The 17,359-nt window shown below is 38.1% G+C and overlaps 1 protein-coding gene across 2 annotated transcripts in view; it reads right to left on the reverse strand.

The window, feature by feature from the left end:
• Positions 1-17,359, reverse strand: part of galnt18b (UDP-N-acetyl-alpha-D-galactosamine:polypeptide N-acetylgalactosaminyltransferase 18b) — a 77,735-nt gene that overhangs the window by 22,224 nt on the left and 38,152 nt on the right. For both annotated transcript variants that reach the window (XM_067496475.1, XM_067496474.1), the window contains exons 4-6: positions 16,399-16,582; positions 14,855-15,052; positions 14,497-14,611 (exon numbers count right to left, since the gene is read on the reverse strand). In XM_067496475.1, the coding sequence (XP_067352576.1) occupies positions 14,497-14,611; positions 14,855-15,052; positions 16,399-16,582 (497 nt within the window). The remainder of the gene's footprint in view (positions 1-14,496; positions 14,612-14,854; positions 15,053-16,398; positions 16,583-17,359) is intronic.

Genomic DNA, 17,359 nt, shown 5'->3' on the forward strand with positions numbered 1-17,359 from the left:
AGCAGGCCATGATGGCACCACTTCCAGGCTGCTTAAAGCATGTACTGTACTGGACGCCAAGTCGAGGGTATTCATCACCTCTGCGCCAGACCGTTTCCTTGGCTGTGAGGAGGGAGTCCCCTCGGTAGAAGCCGTTAATGTCCCAGTGCACAAGAGATGAAGCCTGAGTACTTGATGCAAAAGCCAGTGACACTAACTCCTCAAATAATGAAGACCTGTGGGAGGCTCAGGGCCCCAGAGTAGAAATCTGTACAAACATTTCCTAATTGTGATTCAGCAATAATAACAACAGATGATAAAAACAGGTCCCTTCATAAACACTGAAAGGATATTTATGAATATGCAATCACACTTTCTGTAACAGTTTACAGCGTGATGTGTAGGCTCATTTTAACATTGTTCTCAGATTGCCTAAACCTTTGCGTACCGTAAAATGCATGCAGCAAAGAACAAGGAGACCAATGCAATTTTCCTTTTCTTGTTGTGCCTTTTACAAATAGCTGCTTGCACAGTTAACCATGTAATTAAGTGTGCATTTTTCCTCTATGCATTTCTAATCAGCGTGTAATCAAGCATTAAAATAGTGTATTAAGTTATTAGTTATGGTTATTTTTGTAAGCCCACTTGATTTACACTCTTACTTAAATCTTTTTCTTTTTTCTTTAAGTCCTAATCTTACATGTGAGTTATTAACATTTGAATTAATTTAATCGTATTTTAATGAGCAATAAAACACCAAAAAGATGTAAATTTCTGAGTTTGAAAAAATTGAAAAGAACAATATGAGAATTGAAGCTTGGGGGGAAATGAATTAGATTGTACAATATTGCTGATTAGTATCTAAAGAGTTTAAATTGTATTTCAAAGCAATTGAAAAACACTTCACAAGCAATGAAGATGTGCTCTTCTCTTTACATGCTCGCAATCTGTATTGGGTCATCAAACGAAATGTCTCTATCAGCGTCAGTGGAGGATGCTCAGAAATCACTTACATGTGCTGAGCTTAACATTAGTCCAGGACACCCGCTGTTTCACTCTGAATAAGGTTGAAATCATCATGCTGTGCTGTTATGTGAGGACCAAATAGCACAGCTGACATCTTTCCTGTTTTAAAGTAAAATGTGTCATTTCCATCTTGCTGGCAAAGAACATATACAGTAGATGAGCATCATCAAGAATTAATCAGACATAAAATGTAGATGTGGTTGCAACACTAAAGATGAGACACTTTCTGTGGACATTAAAGAGCGGTTGGTATTTTGTCACAGATTATTATTTAAGAGAGAAAAAAATCCCTACATGTTTTTTAACCACTTTCTTTATAATGATAATGTCAACCTTGAAACATTCGGATGTCCCATGGTGACAATAAATAGCTGGCAATTAGCTTAACAATATGTAATTATAAAATAATGGTAATACACTGCATATTTACTCACACATATTCAAAGGAGAGTGTTGTTAAATGGATCAGGACAGAAAATGTATCTGTATTTCTATAGCGAGATTTCTCTGGAAGGAAGCTGATCAACATACATTTTGAACATTTTAGAATATGAGGTTTTACAGGGCCATAGGTTGTTGGTTTGTTTATTTCAAAATTTTAGCAGACACATTGTTGCACAGTAATGAAATTTCTTTTAATATGCACTTCCCAAAAGCAGATCAGTGACATTAAAAACCATGTTGCTGTTCAACAAGGACAGTCCAGCCAAGGTGTGTGTTACTTTAACAGACAGCTCACACTGATCATAGCCAAATCATTACCATGGTTGCTAATTGTGAGTGATGCATCAAATGGCTATGATTACCAGAAGAAATTCTTAATCATCGACTAGTCTGATAGCTAATTATTATAATTTCAAAAGCAAAATCGCCAAAATTAAGTTCAAGCCGCAATGGGATTTGCTGCTTTCCTCTAATAGGCCACTGAAAACTGAATATTTTCAACTGTTGGTGACATAAAATACGCTATTTAAAGATGTTACCTTCAGATCTGAGAATTTCTAAGTGGCATTGTAGCAGAGCAATAATTTGAGCTATGCTAATGTCAGTATGGCATCATGCTCATACGGAGCGTGCTATCTGGGTGATGGAAATTATTTTATCATAAATGACAAATTGAAAATTTGCCAAACGGTATTTTAAGTGAAGAGATCCCCAAAGGTCGGGGGACATGGCAAATGGTTGGGGCGGGTGAATATCAGACCACAGGCCTTAGTTTGACTACAGAGTTCCTTGTCTAGTTGGACTTGGGGATAAAAAACTCTGGTTAATTTTATAGAAAGACTAATGTTTTGTTTGAATGTATGTGAAGTGACTCTTACTCTATTCTTTATTATGTCAGCCCTTGATTTTTGCCCAACCTTAAGCAGTGGGAGTCTAAACACAACCATTACAGTGTTAGATAAACAGGATATTGTGCTGCAAGTTTGGATATAAGGCAGACAATATGAACTTATTTCCACCTCTCTGTTTAGCAGAAAACAGAATTTGGTTGCAATTACATAACCCACAAAAACATATTTGCATTTGCATTTCAGTTGTGTAGAAAATCCCTTTTAGTAGACAAGGGTTGGTTATTTTATTCTAAATACAAAAAATGTATACACTTCCTAATAATTATAAACTTCCTTTGAATAATCAAACCCACCATCTAATTTGCATGGTGACTCATACAATTAGTTTTGCAGTGCGCTGCAGAAGCAGAAAATACTGCTCAACAAGACTGTAGCAAACAATTAGACTACACTTCACTCCAAGATAGTGCCATAGTCTTGGATGACAGACTGCACTTCACCTCTGTGCTGTCAAAAAAGTTGCGAAACAGCAATTTGTTTTTTAAAACTTCTGACAAATGATCCATGTAATTTAGAGTTAGTATCATACTTCATGCACACTGTGGTACAAACATATTCAGCACTTTTGCTCTACTTGGCGTTATTAAAAGTCAGATCCTCACTGCACCCAGTCTCCCTGACTCCACAACAACAGAACAATCTCCATCAGGACAACACAGCCACTCCCATTGCTTGTAAACTTGAAACTCATTTCTTAAAAAACTCACATCCATTGCTCCCTCTTGTATCACACCCCTTTCTGCCATGTCCTCCTGTAAATCTGATCTTCCTCACTCTCTCTAGATGTTCATCCCTTTAATTTCTTTTTGTAGAACTTTTCTGGCAGAGAAGCGGTCTCACATTACTGCAGTGTTTGCTTAGATCTATTATCAGGGCTCCATCAGCATGAGCCTAAGCTAATTTTACTGCTGCCCTCATCATAATTTGCTTTGGGTAAGAGCAAGAGCTAAATATCTTTAATGTAAATGTAATGTAAGTGGAAGTGCTTTATTCATTTTTCCTTTCTGCACCGGTGCTGGTTACCAAGCAGAGTGTCTATTTGCTTAAAGTGGATTTTGATGAAAGTATTCACAAGGTTATTTCACAACGTCTTTAAGGATATTAAACATACTAATGACGCTGTTTTGTGGTACAGCAATATGCCAAATGAAATTTGGCAAATATATCGGTAAGTTCGGTGACTGGATTGTCAATTTAAACATTTCATTAACTTTTAGCAACCTCTAGTTTGTGGGTGGTCGGCCGCCTTAACGTACAACACCCAAATTCTATATTCAGAGTGTTAGGTACCCACACCCTGCAGGCTTGCATGGCAGATGTTTGTGCCGGAGCAGCTTTAAGTCATATAGGTAACAATAGATTCAAAAACACTCACATCCAGCCAAGAAAAGATTAGAAAAGAATGAAAAGTGTTTTTGCATCTTAAAAAACTTTGCTGCTGATCATAAATGCTCAGTATTGCTCTACCGAGTAATTACAATTCCCTGTAAAGTTACAGTATGTGTATCCAACTAAATTCTGACATTGGAATATACTTCTTTATAGAATATATTAAACCATCTTTATGATCCTAACAGCAACTTCCCCATAGACTCCAATAATAAAAGGGAAATCTGAACACTTTGAAATACAAACAAGGTACATTTCTTACCTTTATATTAAGATTTTTTTATGGTAGATTCCAACACTTTCTCAAGGCCAATAAAATCATCCTGTCGGGCAAAATCTTAATGCACATGTACAGAGGAATACACTACACAATTAAACTAAGGGTAGAAACATTTTTGGCCAGGTGAGGAGTGACTAATAACCTCATATTAAAGTTCACATCTTTACAGGAGTGAATTTATGTTAGTTGTTCTTTTGGTTGTTAGTTGTTTTTTTTCCCCCTATAATCGTTAATGAAGCCGTTTACCAATCCCCCCCCTCTCTCCTCATTGCACTTGCGTCCACCCTAAAATACTCAACCTGACAGCTTCTTGCATATCCTGCAAATATTAGCATGCCCAGCTAACTAACATACCTTTTGAAGTATTGCTTTTAGTGCCACGACTTAGTACATCATCAGCTAGGTATATTATGTAAACCAGCTGCAGTACTGTGTAACCTTGGTCATTTCCTGATTAAAGTGTCTTGCCCAGAGACACTTTAACATATAGATACTGGGGATCGAACCACTGACCCTGTGGCCCCTGCACGACTGCCTTTACCAACTGAGCTACAGCTGCCCCAGTTAAAACATATAAGCAACTTTTATTATATTTCATGCAAAATCAGGCTCTTTGCCTCTGAGTGGTAACATTAAATCAGCCACTTTGCTAAATTGCATAATGGTGCATATGGTTAAGTTTCACAAGCGTATAAGAGAAGCTGTGATTGAATAGTTACCCATTATCATAATACATTTAATTACATTGGATTTTTCAATAGCCTAATACAAATAATAAATGCATGGCAATTCTTTCTGTTTAATTTTAAAGTTGTATTTTATTTTTGAAAACATTGTGATCCAGTTTTAAGTTGGATTAAAATGTTATATTTAAATAAACATTTGCCATGAAGTTAATTAGCCATTCACTGATGTATTACAGAAATTCCTGTGTCTACAGCATGTTTTGTACATATTACTAACTTTGTTTAGTTATAAATAACAATATCCCATCTTTATGTATATTAATGTAATTACCAATAAAATTCAAACAGAAAATTCATTTGCACTCAAAACAATACAGACACCTAAAGAAAAATAGCAAACGGGGCTCTACAAAGACTGCATATGATTTATTCTGTGAAATATGTGTAGGAATGATGTTACAAACATAACATTTTCTGATGTGAAAATGTGACACCCTGTTGATGACAACTGTCAAACTTAAAAAGGATGCAACAGCAAAGGAAATGTGCTGCTACAGCCTCCTATCAAGATGAGCAGAACCTCTGGAACTTTTTGCACCATACAGTATATTCCTGTGATTAACTATGCTGCTTCAGGAAATTTCTTTTTTCATTTATACAGTACTTGTCTGTGTATCTGCTTTCATCTTCCTGCACCACCTCTCCCGTCCCCAAGAAACTCTAACTGGCTTTTTTTTAAAAAAGCCCTAATATTCCCCACTGCATTCATTTCACATTTACTCCTTATTTTCCTTCACATCAAAGCAAAGACTTACTTTTAAGGTAAAGCTTAGCTTCTGCTTTTGCTGCCCAGAGCACAAAGCTGTAGCAGTGCAGACAATTGGAGTAGAGACACTCACACTGTGTGTGTGTCTGCCGTCTTAAAAGGAGGAGCACATTTCCTGCCCTTTCCACGGAAAAGCTGAACCACTTACAGACAATCCTAAATCAACCTGAGAAGTGCGGTGGGATGCTTCAGCCCCCACAAACACACTGTTAGGACAGTGTAGAGTAAGGCTGTGTTCATCAAACTTGACAAAATCTAGACCAGCCCTCCTGCAGATCTGAGCAGTTCATGACAATGTTTGCTTATTGATCATAGAAAAATGTCTAATGTTATATTGAGGTCCTTTCAAACATGCACTTCATTATTAAAAATGTAGTAGCAATTTTACAGGATTAGACCATAAATCCCCCCAGATGCCACACACAGTACCGAAGAGGTGGGTTCTAGTCTAAATCTGAAAAAAAAAAAAAAAAAAACTCCAACTTCCAAAAGCTGAAGTTTTCACATTGATCTATTGGCAGAATTCAAATCCATAACATTGCATTTTCTACTACAAATACAGTGGACAACAACCACTTTAATCACTGCCTCTCTCTGGTTAGCACACCCTCTCTACACAATACATCAATCAGCCACAACTTTAATACCATCTGGTGATTTTAATCACCAGTTTATCTGGAAGTCCCACGGGATCTTAGCTCTGTCATTCTCCACGGACTTATAGCACGTACCCAGCACAGATGTTTCTATACACTATGGGAGCCACTTGCTCATGGCTTTCCATGTATGCCCTGCCTGCCTCTTGCACCCCATCTTGTTATGTGCTGGATTGTCTCAGAGGCATCTTTGCACAGCCTGCACCTGGAGTCCTGCTTGCTATGGTAGACCCCAGCCTCTATTGAACTTGTACTTAGAGCCTGCTGCTGTACTGCCAGGATTAGTGCCTCTGTGCTGTCTGTCAGTCCAGTTTTGTCCAGCCACTGGTAGGATTTGTGATATCAACCACTTCTTCTGACAGTGGTGAAAGAAGAGAAAGACAGGACATACCATTGAGGGGTTTGTCCTGTGCGGTATGTCCTGTCTTGCTCTTCTTTTCCTTCTTTCCTGGTCCTCTGGTCTCTGCTGCCTGAGGTATTCACAAAGCGCCTCATCACATGGGGTCATCTTCCTGATGTATTCATGGATCTGTTGTCTGTTTCATCCTAGATAGTGGCTCTGATGCTCAGTACAGTCTCAGGATGCTGGATTTGGGGTGAAACCCTTCATGCATTATAAGGAGCGTTCTTGTCTTGATGTCAGTGGGCTCCAGCTTTTTATGCCAGCGGGGTACCTGATGACGGGAGGGCTTAGGTGTTAATCGCCTGGACTTTGTTCTTCTCATTCGGCCGACTTCTCAGGACTTGCCTTACTCTTTGTAGTAGCTGCTGTCATTGTGGTATTTTCATGGTTACTATTTGCAGATGTCCTGGCTGTAAATCCTGGTGGTATGAATCAGTGAGTCGATGTGTCGTTCACTCCTGTCATACAGCTTGATGTCATCCATGCAGAGGAGGTGGCTGATGGTCCCTTTGTTCTGTAGTCGATATCTGTAACCACTTCTGGTGATAATCTGGCTGAGGGGGTTCAAGGAGTTCTCTCTCTCTCAGTCCTGTTGAACTTGTACACTTCCAAGTGCTCTCTCTCTTGCTCTCTCTTGCTATTATAAATGAATAATAAAATATTTTAATAAAAATATTTCAAACTAATGAAATACCAACAGTGACCTCAGACTTTTTAATTACTATATATGTTTTGAAATCATTACCATAATGTTTAAAATATCAATATATAATTTTGTACTGTATGTACAGACATTTGCTCTGGTCACTGTCAAGGACTAAGATTGCCTATTTAGTACTTTTACTGGAGTAAAATAAGTTTTTTAGCCCAATACTTGCATTTTTGCTTGAATATTGATTTTGTATAGTCCAATCACGTCTGCACATGGTATATCCCATTTTTCTGTATATTGGGCTGTTTAGCTGCAGACTGAAGGGTTGCCATGCTGTCCTCCATGACATTAAGACCACCAGTGTTAATGATGTGGCTGATCAGGGTAAAGTCACTTCTCCCCCGTTTTTTACTTTCATAAATGTCACTTAATTCATTTTGCTGTGGAAGTTTGGCAAATGGAACATTTAGACGTGTATTTGAGTGGCCCTGCCATAAATGGTCAACTTTTATTCATAAAATCTGCCTATATTATGCACATCCTACAAAATGCTTTACATAAAAGATGTCAGCTTATATGCATTAATAGGAAGTTTTAAATATGCTGATGGGCTGTAGGAGATAAACTAGGCACAAAAATTCTATATTCTGCCTAACAAATGATGACATTGATGAGAAAATTATTAGGGGATTTACAGGCTTGATTAGAGTGAGAGGAGGGGGTGAACGTCCCTCATGCTCACCACGGCCATTAATTAAACCAGTGAGATAAACAGTCATTCAAACGCAAACTAAGTTTTAACACCCACTCACACAGTGATGCAGTGAAACTGAGAACTTTTCCGTCATAGCGTCAGGCTCCGGTTTCAGCAACTGAATAAATGTATTTATTTCAGTTACATACCAATGACAAAGGTTTGAAAGCCAAAAATGTTTGAGAATGAATTAATAATTTAATCTTTATGTTTTTAGTTGTTGATTGGGCAAATTATGTAGAGCAATAATGTGACTTTGGGCCCCAGGAAAAGGAAATTTAAAGGAACAAAGCTAACAAACCTTATTTAACAAGAATTTTATACAGACAGATAAGCTCTTCTGTCCTCTTGTTTTGTATTTTTGGTCCCACGATCACAATGGGGTGACACTCTGACATTTAATTAAGGGTGACAGACTACTACAGAAAACAAAACAAAAAAAATATTAAGCCAAAAATGTTTGCACTGATAGTTTTCGATAGAGGTACAAATGAAAATAATATACTGTGCATATTTGGTAATTTGCAGGACCACTTAAATAGCAAAAGTCCTCCTGACAGTTATTATTATTAGAATGGGAAATTAAATTTGCCTGTCAGCATTAGGGGTTAATGTTTTACAAGCCCACCTTCCTTTTTTATTTTCGCTGACCCGCACTCGGCCATGAACGTTGCCCTTGAACATAAATAGCTAATGAAGAATAAATGCATATAAATGTAATTTATAGGAGATGGAACTGCAGTAATACAGACAGGCAGCCACATGAAGTTTTATACCCTTGAATTATTAATGTACCACTTAATATCACATCCTGTCTGACTAAAAACATGGACTTTCTAGAAGGGCATAGAAGCTGACAAGATTCCTGACTGGTTGTTTAATTATCCGAAGGCTATTGGCTGCACTAGCCTTCTCAAACCTGTCCAGCCAAATTCTATGGGGCATAAAGGAGATTATATTTATTTTACCCACCACTCAAAATCTAGTAAAAGAATGTTGTGTTATTCTTACAAGGTCATTGCTGTAATGATGTAGACAGATTTTACTTCAGGAGCAACACTATAAAGAAATTCATTCAGTAATTTAGTAAACTTGTTGACAAGTATCTCTTGGCACATCTGAACTGGTGAAATCCCACCAGTTGTAACCGCTTGCGAGATGATTATTACCAAATGAAAGCCTGCAGTGACAGATGAGAACACTTTTATTATGTGTATATGAAATATCTTTTTATCAAAGGACCTTTTAAATTATCTTTTTAATCTGAACAGTTTTATTCATCCTCACAATTGTTATCTTTAGCACAAGAGTCTCAATATGAGAGAAGGTGGTGGAATTGTATTCACACATTTCAGCACACAGGATAACGAGTACTGGAGTCATCATCCCTATGCACGTCTCTGTCTACACAGCAGTCTTTATTTACAACTCATGACTATAAAATATTCTTTTGAATTAAATTCTAAGCTTTTAACTAATTTTCTAGAAAAGCTAATGTTCAGTGTTATGCATCAAAACATGTTGTGTGTATCCTTGAGGTCTAACAACAAGATGAATTCATTCCCTTCCTCATAAAACACTTGCAAAGCCAATTTTCTTACAAATGGCAAAGCTGCATTGTTTACATTCATGTTTACTTGCTTATCATCTTTTATGCCTTTGCTGGTTTACTGCTGCATTTATTGTAGCATATTATCATTCAGCTTCATAGTGCTAGAAGCCAAAAAGTCCATTTACTTTTACACTTTTGCATTTATATTTTACATCTACATTTTGGTTCCTGTTGGACGTTTGGGAGTGTTTGTGGTGGTAAATATATAAAACAAATCCAGCTTCCTATCACGGCACACAGTACAATAAACATAATTCATAAACCATTTATCATGATGGTCTATTGGTAAAGGGGGATGTTGGGATTTAGGAGCTGTAGGGCAAAAGGTCAGTGAAAAAGCACGAGGATCTAAAATGAGGGTTAAAATTGTGCTGCAATCAAACCCTGACCCCATGTGCCAAATATGTCAAATCTTACCCCCTCCTCTCCATGGGGAGAGCTCAAACAAAATTCAAGTTTCGAGTTTCAAAAAATTCTATTGATCCCATCGAGAAATTGTTGCCTTGTTACAGCTACTCTCCACTTGAAAAGTTAAAAAAAAAAAAAAAAAAAAAAAAGGGGTGGGGGGTGGGGGGGTAGACAATACCAAGTACTAGTACAAACTACTGAAAACCCAGCTAGAGGAGTAAAAATAAATAAATTAAATAAAACGATACTATTTGTCCATTTTGACAAATATCATCCACACCTCTGCAGCTGCACAGTGTTCACCACCCCTCTACTGTAAGTTACTCCCCGCTTGCTCATGGCAACAAGAACCACAAGCCCACGTGCCCTCTAAAATGCCTCCCTTTGTGGATCAAGTCTACTGTTTTAGCAGAAAATGTATTAATATCCAGTATGGTAAAACTTCTTCCTCATGCCATACTTCAGCTGAACGCCACACATCAGCTCCACATGCTTTACATGTTTTCAATAAGCCCTTTATTATTTTGATATTATATTATAATAAGCCTCTATTTTGAGATCCTGCCTGGTTTACATTGCCAACTTCATCTGGCTAGTGTGGTGAAACATAATACACTAATAGAAATCAACCAAACTGATTTGTGTACTACATATATACAAAATGAGCTGTATATTAAATATTGATATATATTTTTTCTATAGTAACTCAAAACCTATTTGCAATATGCAGCAATATGGAATAATAGTGATACTGCAAATATCAATAATCATAAGGTAGTTGTATTCGAGTAATAAAAGTTTAATAACCTTTGTTGGATTACTCATACAGTAGGTGCATACTAATACAGCTCTCACTAAAATGATATTTCTACATTTTCTTTCATGCATACAATATTTAGCAATTATCTGTAACTTAAACAGCATCACTGGGATTTTATATTGCATGTTTCCGTGGCATTTCTTATGGTTGTACCAGAGAGCTACATTACTATTCACATTACCCCTGTCAGACAAAAGACTTTCTCATTGATTGTCCTGTTGGTTTGAGATTACGCAGAGGGGTTCAATAGATTTTCAGCAGCACAGGGGTCATGAAACTCAATCAGTGCTGTTCTACAATTACAGACTGAGTCATTATGGTGCATCGTTTTTTTATTCATCCTGTATGATTACGCAGAACTCAAAATCTTTTGTGCTTTTCAAATGATAGAGAAAGACACAGGAGACTTCATATACATACATTAAGTGGCCTCTGGTACAATTGCAATGCAATACAGCATCCTTGCCATGATTTCTACTTTTACAAGGGTTATAATTTCAACGTTTTTAAGTTGTAAATGGTCAGAGGTGATAATTCTATGTTGTTTAATATGTAGGTCATAGTGGATGGTGGCGTGCATTATATTAGGAGGTGGTTCTAAGGTTCTGGCCCCCTTCATCCATTTTCAGTAGGGAGGCTAAAACATTGGAAGGATATCCTTCAAAAAAATATTCTTCATATACTTACATTAGTCTGTTTGTCCATACTGTACATCTGATATGTTGATCTGCTCTGGAAACACAATATCTATTTCATGACTGTGCCCCCCGGAAAAGTGATCCTTCCTCTTTTTTCCCTTGTGGATTCTTCCAGTTTCTGTTTTTGTTTTTTTACATTAGAGTACTTTTATGAAGTAATTCTTTCTTCAATTCAAGCGGTTTAAGACAGACGATGCTGTATGTTGAAGCCCCTTGAGGCAAATATACTTAATATTATACTTACTTATAATTGTGTTACTATGACATACTGTATCTATGTACTCTGTATCATGTATCTATTTCAACAGATTTTCTATTCATACTTAAAATGATTGCATGTTGTTAAGATTGAGTACAACCTCCATACTAAATATTTGGGTAAAATCTAATCTAAACATTATGATGACAGTAATGATGCTTTATTGCCACTTGTGTGAATTATGTGCACAAAGCCTGTCTCATAATTGTTTTTCATAGCCTTCAATGATCATCATTTCTCAACATAGCCTTGTTGGCATCCGTTGAGAGTAATGATGTCTGCTTTGGTCTTCTTGTGATGCATTGTTGCAGGCTGGCTTCACTGGCACATTACCCAGTCTTCACAGGTGTTTTGGAAGATCTGTGTATTAAAATTCTGTTTAAAGATTTTATGTGTGTTCTACTCTACACTCTGACTGGAAGGATTAACTTGCAAAAACTACATATTACTGTACTTGTGCCAGATAACCACTTCACTTTTTGGAAAAACGCATTGTGACTTCAAGCTCAAACAGAAGTTCAGTCTCTTCTGGATAAAGGCACTGGCTTAAACACAGGAAGCTAATGACACAAAACAGTTTGTAAAATAACCAGTTTCTAATGTCCTGCTAAGTCACTCTTCTCTAAAGAGTAGACACTAATCTGCTGTACATGCTGTGCTCTGTAGTGCAATGTGAACCCATTCACAGACTTCTTGTATGGGAAACTGTGCACATATTTTAATAACTCTTTTATGAAGCATAGGAAAAAAAAATTCTGCACCCTTCTAAATTAAAACTAATTTGACAAGAATATGAAATGCCCTGTAAATGATAGCGCTAAAACACAGTTATATAAAACCGATGCTTAAAATGAATTTGCATCTAATGTACTGCTAATCTTTTTACATCATGACACAAATAGCCTTCACTTTGTGACCAAATGTGAACAGAAAGCAACAGTTAATTTCACCCTCACACTACCCAGGACAGCGCTTTCAAGCCTCAGCCAAGGCCTGTAGCTGTTGGCCTGGAATGAGTAGGTCTCAGAGGATGCGTCAGCAGCCAGTCTGCAAGTTGGCAGGTGGTCTGGAGGCATGACCAATACGTTCCAGACAGGCAGACCATACTGGGGCTTCATGAGACCGCCAATCTGGGGCCAAGCCAGAGTCCTCTAGGCCTGTAGCTCTGAGCTCTCAGTGTCACCCTCTGTTTGAAAAGCATTACTGAACTCTAAACTACATTAACCTTCAGGCAAGGGCAAGTTCCTTCAGTCCAACAGAACCAAGCAAATAAACAACATGGAGACTAACACTGGACTTAAAACTGCAACAGCACAGTGAACCACAGTGATTTATCAAACTGTCCGTGCATTGGACTAAGACCCTGGTTTATAATGTACGTGATAAACTCATCAGTGTTTCCAGCTATAAAACAGTCAGTGAGACTATTGTCAGTTGGGGAAATGTAAAAGCATGTAATTTCTGGAGGAAAATGACTTGCAGCACAAATCTTCCTTCTTTACTTACGATTGCATCTCTGTCATTAGTGAGGATGGATATTTCCACTTTCAGCGTGCTGTCGTAAACTTGTCTCCATTTCCCTTTTCACAGTGCAGCTGAGGAGGAGTTGTCCCTCGCTTCTCACTGTTACTGAACAGGCAGATAGCTGCATTAATGATCTTTGTACAGTAGATGTGTGCTATCATTAGCTCTCCCTAAAGATGGCAGTTCTTTCTCTGGCCCATCTGCTTTGGGTTGAATACACACCAAGAGATTTTCACCTCTCAGTCAGAGCTGATGAGTAAGTAAAGCACTGAGCAAAGAACACAGCTACAGACACGGTGCGTCTGTTCGCTCTGAACCATGTCAGCGTATTCTTCACACATCAGCGCTAACGGTTACAATGACTTTGACTCCTACATATCTCGCCTGTGCCTCAGCGGGATCACCAGAGGGTGACAGTGATAATTCAGACTTCAGAATAAATTGATAGTGAATATTTATTTTAAATAAAACTACATAAGAGAGATCAGTGTGCTCTCGGTGCACTTTCCAAATGATAATTTCCTCCACTGTTCCTTTCAAAGCATCTTTGTGTTGGTATTACATTAAAGCATTTTAAGAATTGTTAGTGATATACTGTACTTTACTTTAAAAAAACTCAGCTTTTACAGCTAAAACACCCACACACAAGAAATACTTCATAGGCTCAATCAAGTATTTCTATGCTCAGTATTGAAATTATCAAAAAAAAAAAAAATGCTGGATTTTATTCCCGGTAGTGTGATATAGTTTTGAGATAGTTTTTAGATATTTTTGCTGGAATAAAAAAATGGGTTGAAAATATAATTTATTAATTTATTTATTTGTAGCTTCTTATCAAAGGCCCCGTTTTAAAATGTAACACAGGTTTGACCTTTTATGAAAATAAGAACACAAGTGGATTAGATTACAATACATTAGTCAAAAGCCTGCTTCTCAGCTCCTTTCACTAATTGCCACTCCACCTCTACACAGTTGTTAAATGCAAAGACCACATGGCTTAAAGCTAAACGACATTGTTTCAATGTTTGCTGTACATGCAAATAGGAGAGTGAGACCCACGGTGACCTTGCTCCCAACCACCATTAGGTGTCATTACCATAGTTAATTATCCTCACATTACCTGGATGAACAATGGCCCATAGGCCAAAGGGAGTGACATCATTACTCACCCTGATGCCCAGCTCCACATTTTCTCCCCCGTACACCTCCATGCCCTCATCCAGCAGACCAATTTCCTCAAAATACAACCTATCCACCACAAAGCAGCCAATCAGGGCAGGGCTCCTGGGGGAATTAAAGATAATGAAGATCAGTTTTGTTTGTCCGTTGCTGTCTTTTGTACAGGTACTGTTAGCTTGGCACAGTTGCTATAGTAACAGCAGGGACAAGAAGAGAAGAAGAGTGGCCTCGTACATATAATTGGTTCATGAATGCAGCATAAGGTGGCATTTACCAGGTTTGTTTATTTAATTTGAGACTATTATATTATTTGATTTAGGCAGTAAAGACATTATGGTGCATACTTACTGGATTGGTGCACTCTTGTTGCCCTTGTGCCACCAGGACTTGGGTGGATTGAGGTAGCGACACCACAGCTCCCAGTCAAAGCCCTGGGCAGACAGCGGATACTCTTCAATCTCAAACGTGTCGTACTTAATGTTGTCAAACGATGGGGAGATTATGCGGGTTCTGTCTTCTTTAATTCTCTGCAGAATGGGTTCGGCCCTTCAAATATGGAGAAAGAAAGCAATTTTACTGTGAGAAATTTTGTTTTGACAGGCTTTCTTTCTCAATTATCTTTGAGATTATGCCATGTCATGTAAGGGCACAGAATTCAATACCGTTAATTAGTCTAACAAAGCATGACTGCCCATCTGATATGCTCATGCAAATTATTCCTTATTGAAATATGGTATGATAAACTATATTTATTTGCAAACACACAAGGAAATGATAAAAAAACACACACATTAAATGTACCATGCAATTTAATGTGCTTGCTTATTGGATTTCGGAACATCCCAATAGATCTGGGCTGTTTCTACTTGGTTTCAGTGTTTGTTCTGCTTGTTTTAGCCATGAACAGATAACGGGCCACTTGGAATTGATTGCATTGATCTGATCTTTATGAAAGTCACCAGTGCAGATAAACAGTGTTGGGGTCAGTGACACAGTATTGGTGGACAAGTTAAACTTTGACAGCAATAACATAAAACAAGCTCTTCTGGTTGCTGCAAAACATTCAGGAGGAATTTGTCACCATTCTTTCTCACAGAACTGCTTTAGCGCCAACATATTCTGAGGATGTCTGGTGTGATCGGCTCTCTTGAGGTCAGTATTTCTTTTAGGTGGAGGTTCAGGCTCCAAATAGCTCATGCCTAAAGGGGAATTATCTTTTTTCTCTTAGTGTCAGATTTACTTACTACTGATGTTTAGAGTCATTGTCCTGCTGCATTAACCAACACCTATTGAACTTCAGCAGATGAACAGACCCCCTGACATGATCCTACATAATCATGTCATGTTGGTATGCAGCGGCTCATTTACACCATACATAGCACAGTGTGCTTGTTCTGATGAATACTGAAACTCTTTTGAGATTACTTTGCAACCCTTTACAGCGTTATGCAAATCAACATTTCTTGATTACAAGTCTTCTGAGATCTCTCTTGAGAGGTATGATTCATGTCTGCAGATGCTTCTTGTGAATTGAAAATATGGGGTTTTCTTCTAGATAAAAGTAAAACTAAGTGGCACGTCCAGTCTTTTCACTGACTGGACTAGTTCTACTAACATCCTATTGCATTCTGTTTGCAGGGTTATCTGGTGGAGTGTGAGTTCCCTGGCAGATTAGTGATTGTTGAGACTTTGTGTGCAGAATGTACTCAGTGTCATACTGCGTGGTTTTGTTAGAGACACAGAATACAGTCACAGAAAAGAGACGATCTCCAGTGGTTCTGTTTAAATGAAATTATTATCCATAAACCCACACAGCGTGATATGACTCAAGAAGCAGCGCTCTTGTGTTGAGCTGTGCTAACCTCAAGCCGCACATGTTGTGAGTGACTCACCACCCAACATTGAACTCGACGTGGGCATCAAACAGGGCAACAACTGGAGCAGTGGCAGCCCTCCACCCGCTCACTCTGGACCGGATCAGACCCTCCTGCTTGTTATGCCGCACCATCTTAATAAATCCTGGACGCTGGCTGTTAGTCTCGGACACAAAATCCTGCAGCTTCTCCTTTAGCTCATCTACAGAACACACAGAAACACAGAATTTACAGGATTATCTGAAGACTTTCTGAAGCTCCCAGTTGTGATAGGTGAGTAAAGTGAGAGCTGCTTGTAAGCAAACTTCCACCCACAAGATGTCGTCATGTCCTCCTCCAGTGGGCAGTATTTCATTGGTAGGAGGCCAGAAGCACTCATGCTTCACTGCTTTGATCACTGGACCAAAGAGGTAGCAGCTTGAGCCAGCACTGCAGACCTCCATGGAGCTCACTAGTCATAACGGCATATTGCAATAGTGAGGACTGCAATGCTTTTTAAAAATATGGTGGGTGGCATGGAGAAAGTCCGTCCGGTAAAATGTTTGGCTTTTTCTCCATTATTAGGTAAGCTAAGTACTTTACTGTACTGTATAATGACTATAGCCTACAGGAAAAAGACTCAGTGCTACTATCAAAATCAAGTCTACTGCAAATTTCCCCACAAGGACAAACAATAACATTAGTAAATCAGAGTTCTGTTTGTGTTTTAACTTAAGAAAAATAAAGGCCAGTGAAAAAACATGATCCCTTTTTAATGAAAAGGCCATTCATTAAAGTTTCAGCAAAAGCTAGCGAGAGAGTCCATCCACCATTATATCACAATTCTATATGCACTATATAGAATAAAGTAACTATTAACTGAATAAAGTAAAAACAAACAAACAAACATTCATCAGCACTGTGTTTCATCACCTCTTGTATAAATCACCTGGGGCTGTGTTCTCAATATTTCACTTTTAACCGGCAGTACCTTTTGAGG

Source organism: Channa argus, chromosome 2 (genome assembly GCF_033026475.1).
Source record: "Channa argus isolate prfri chromosome 2, Channa argus male v1.0, whole genome shotgun sequence".
Taxonomy (NCBI): domain Eukaryota; kingdom Metazoa; phylum Chordata; class Actinopteri; order Anabantiformes; family Channidae; genus Channa; species Channa argus.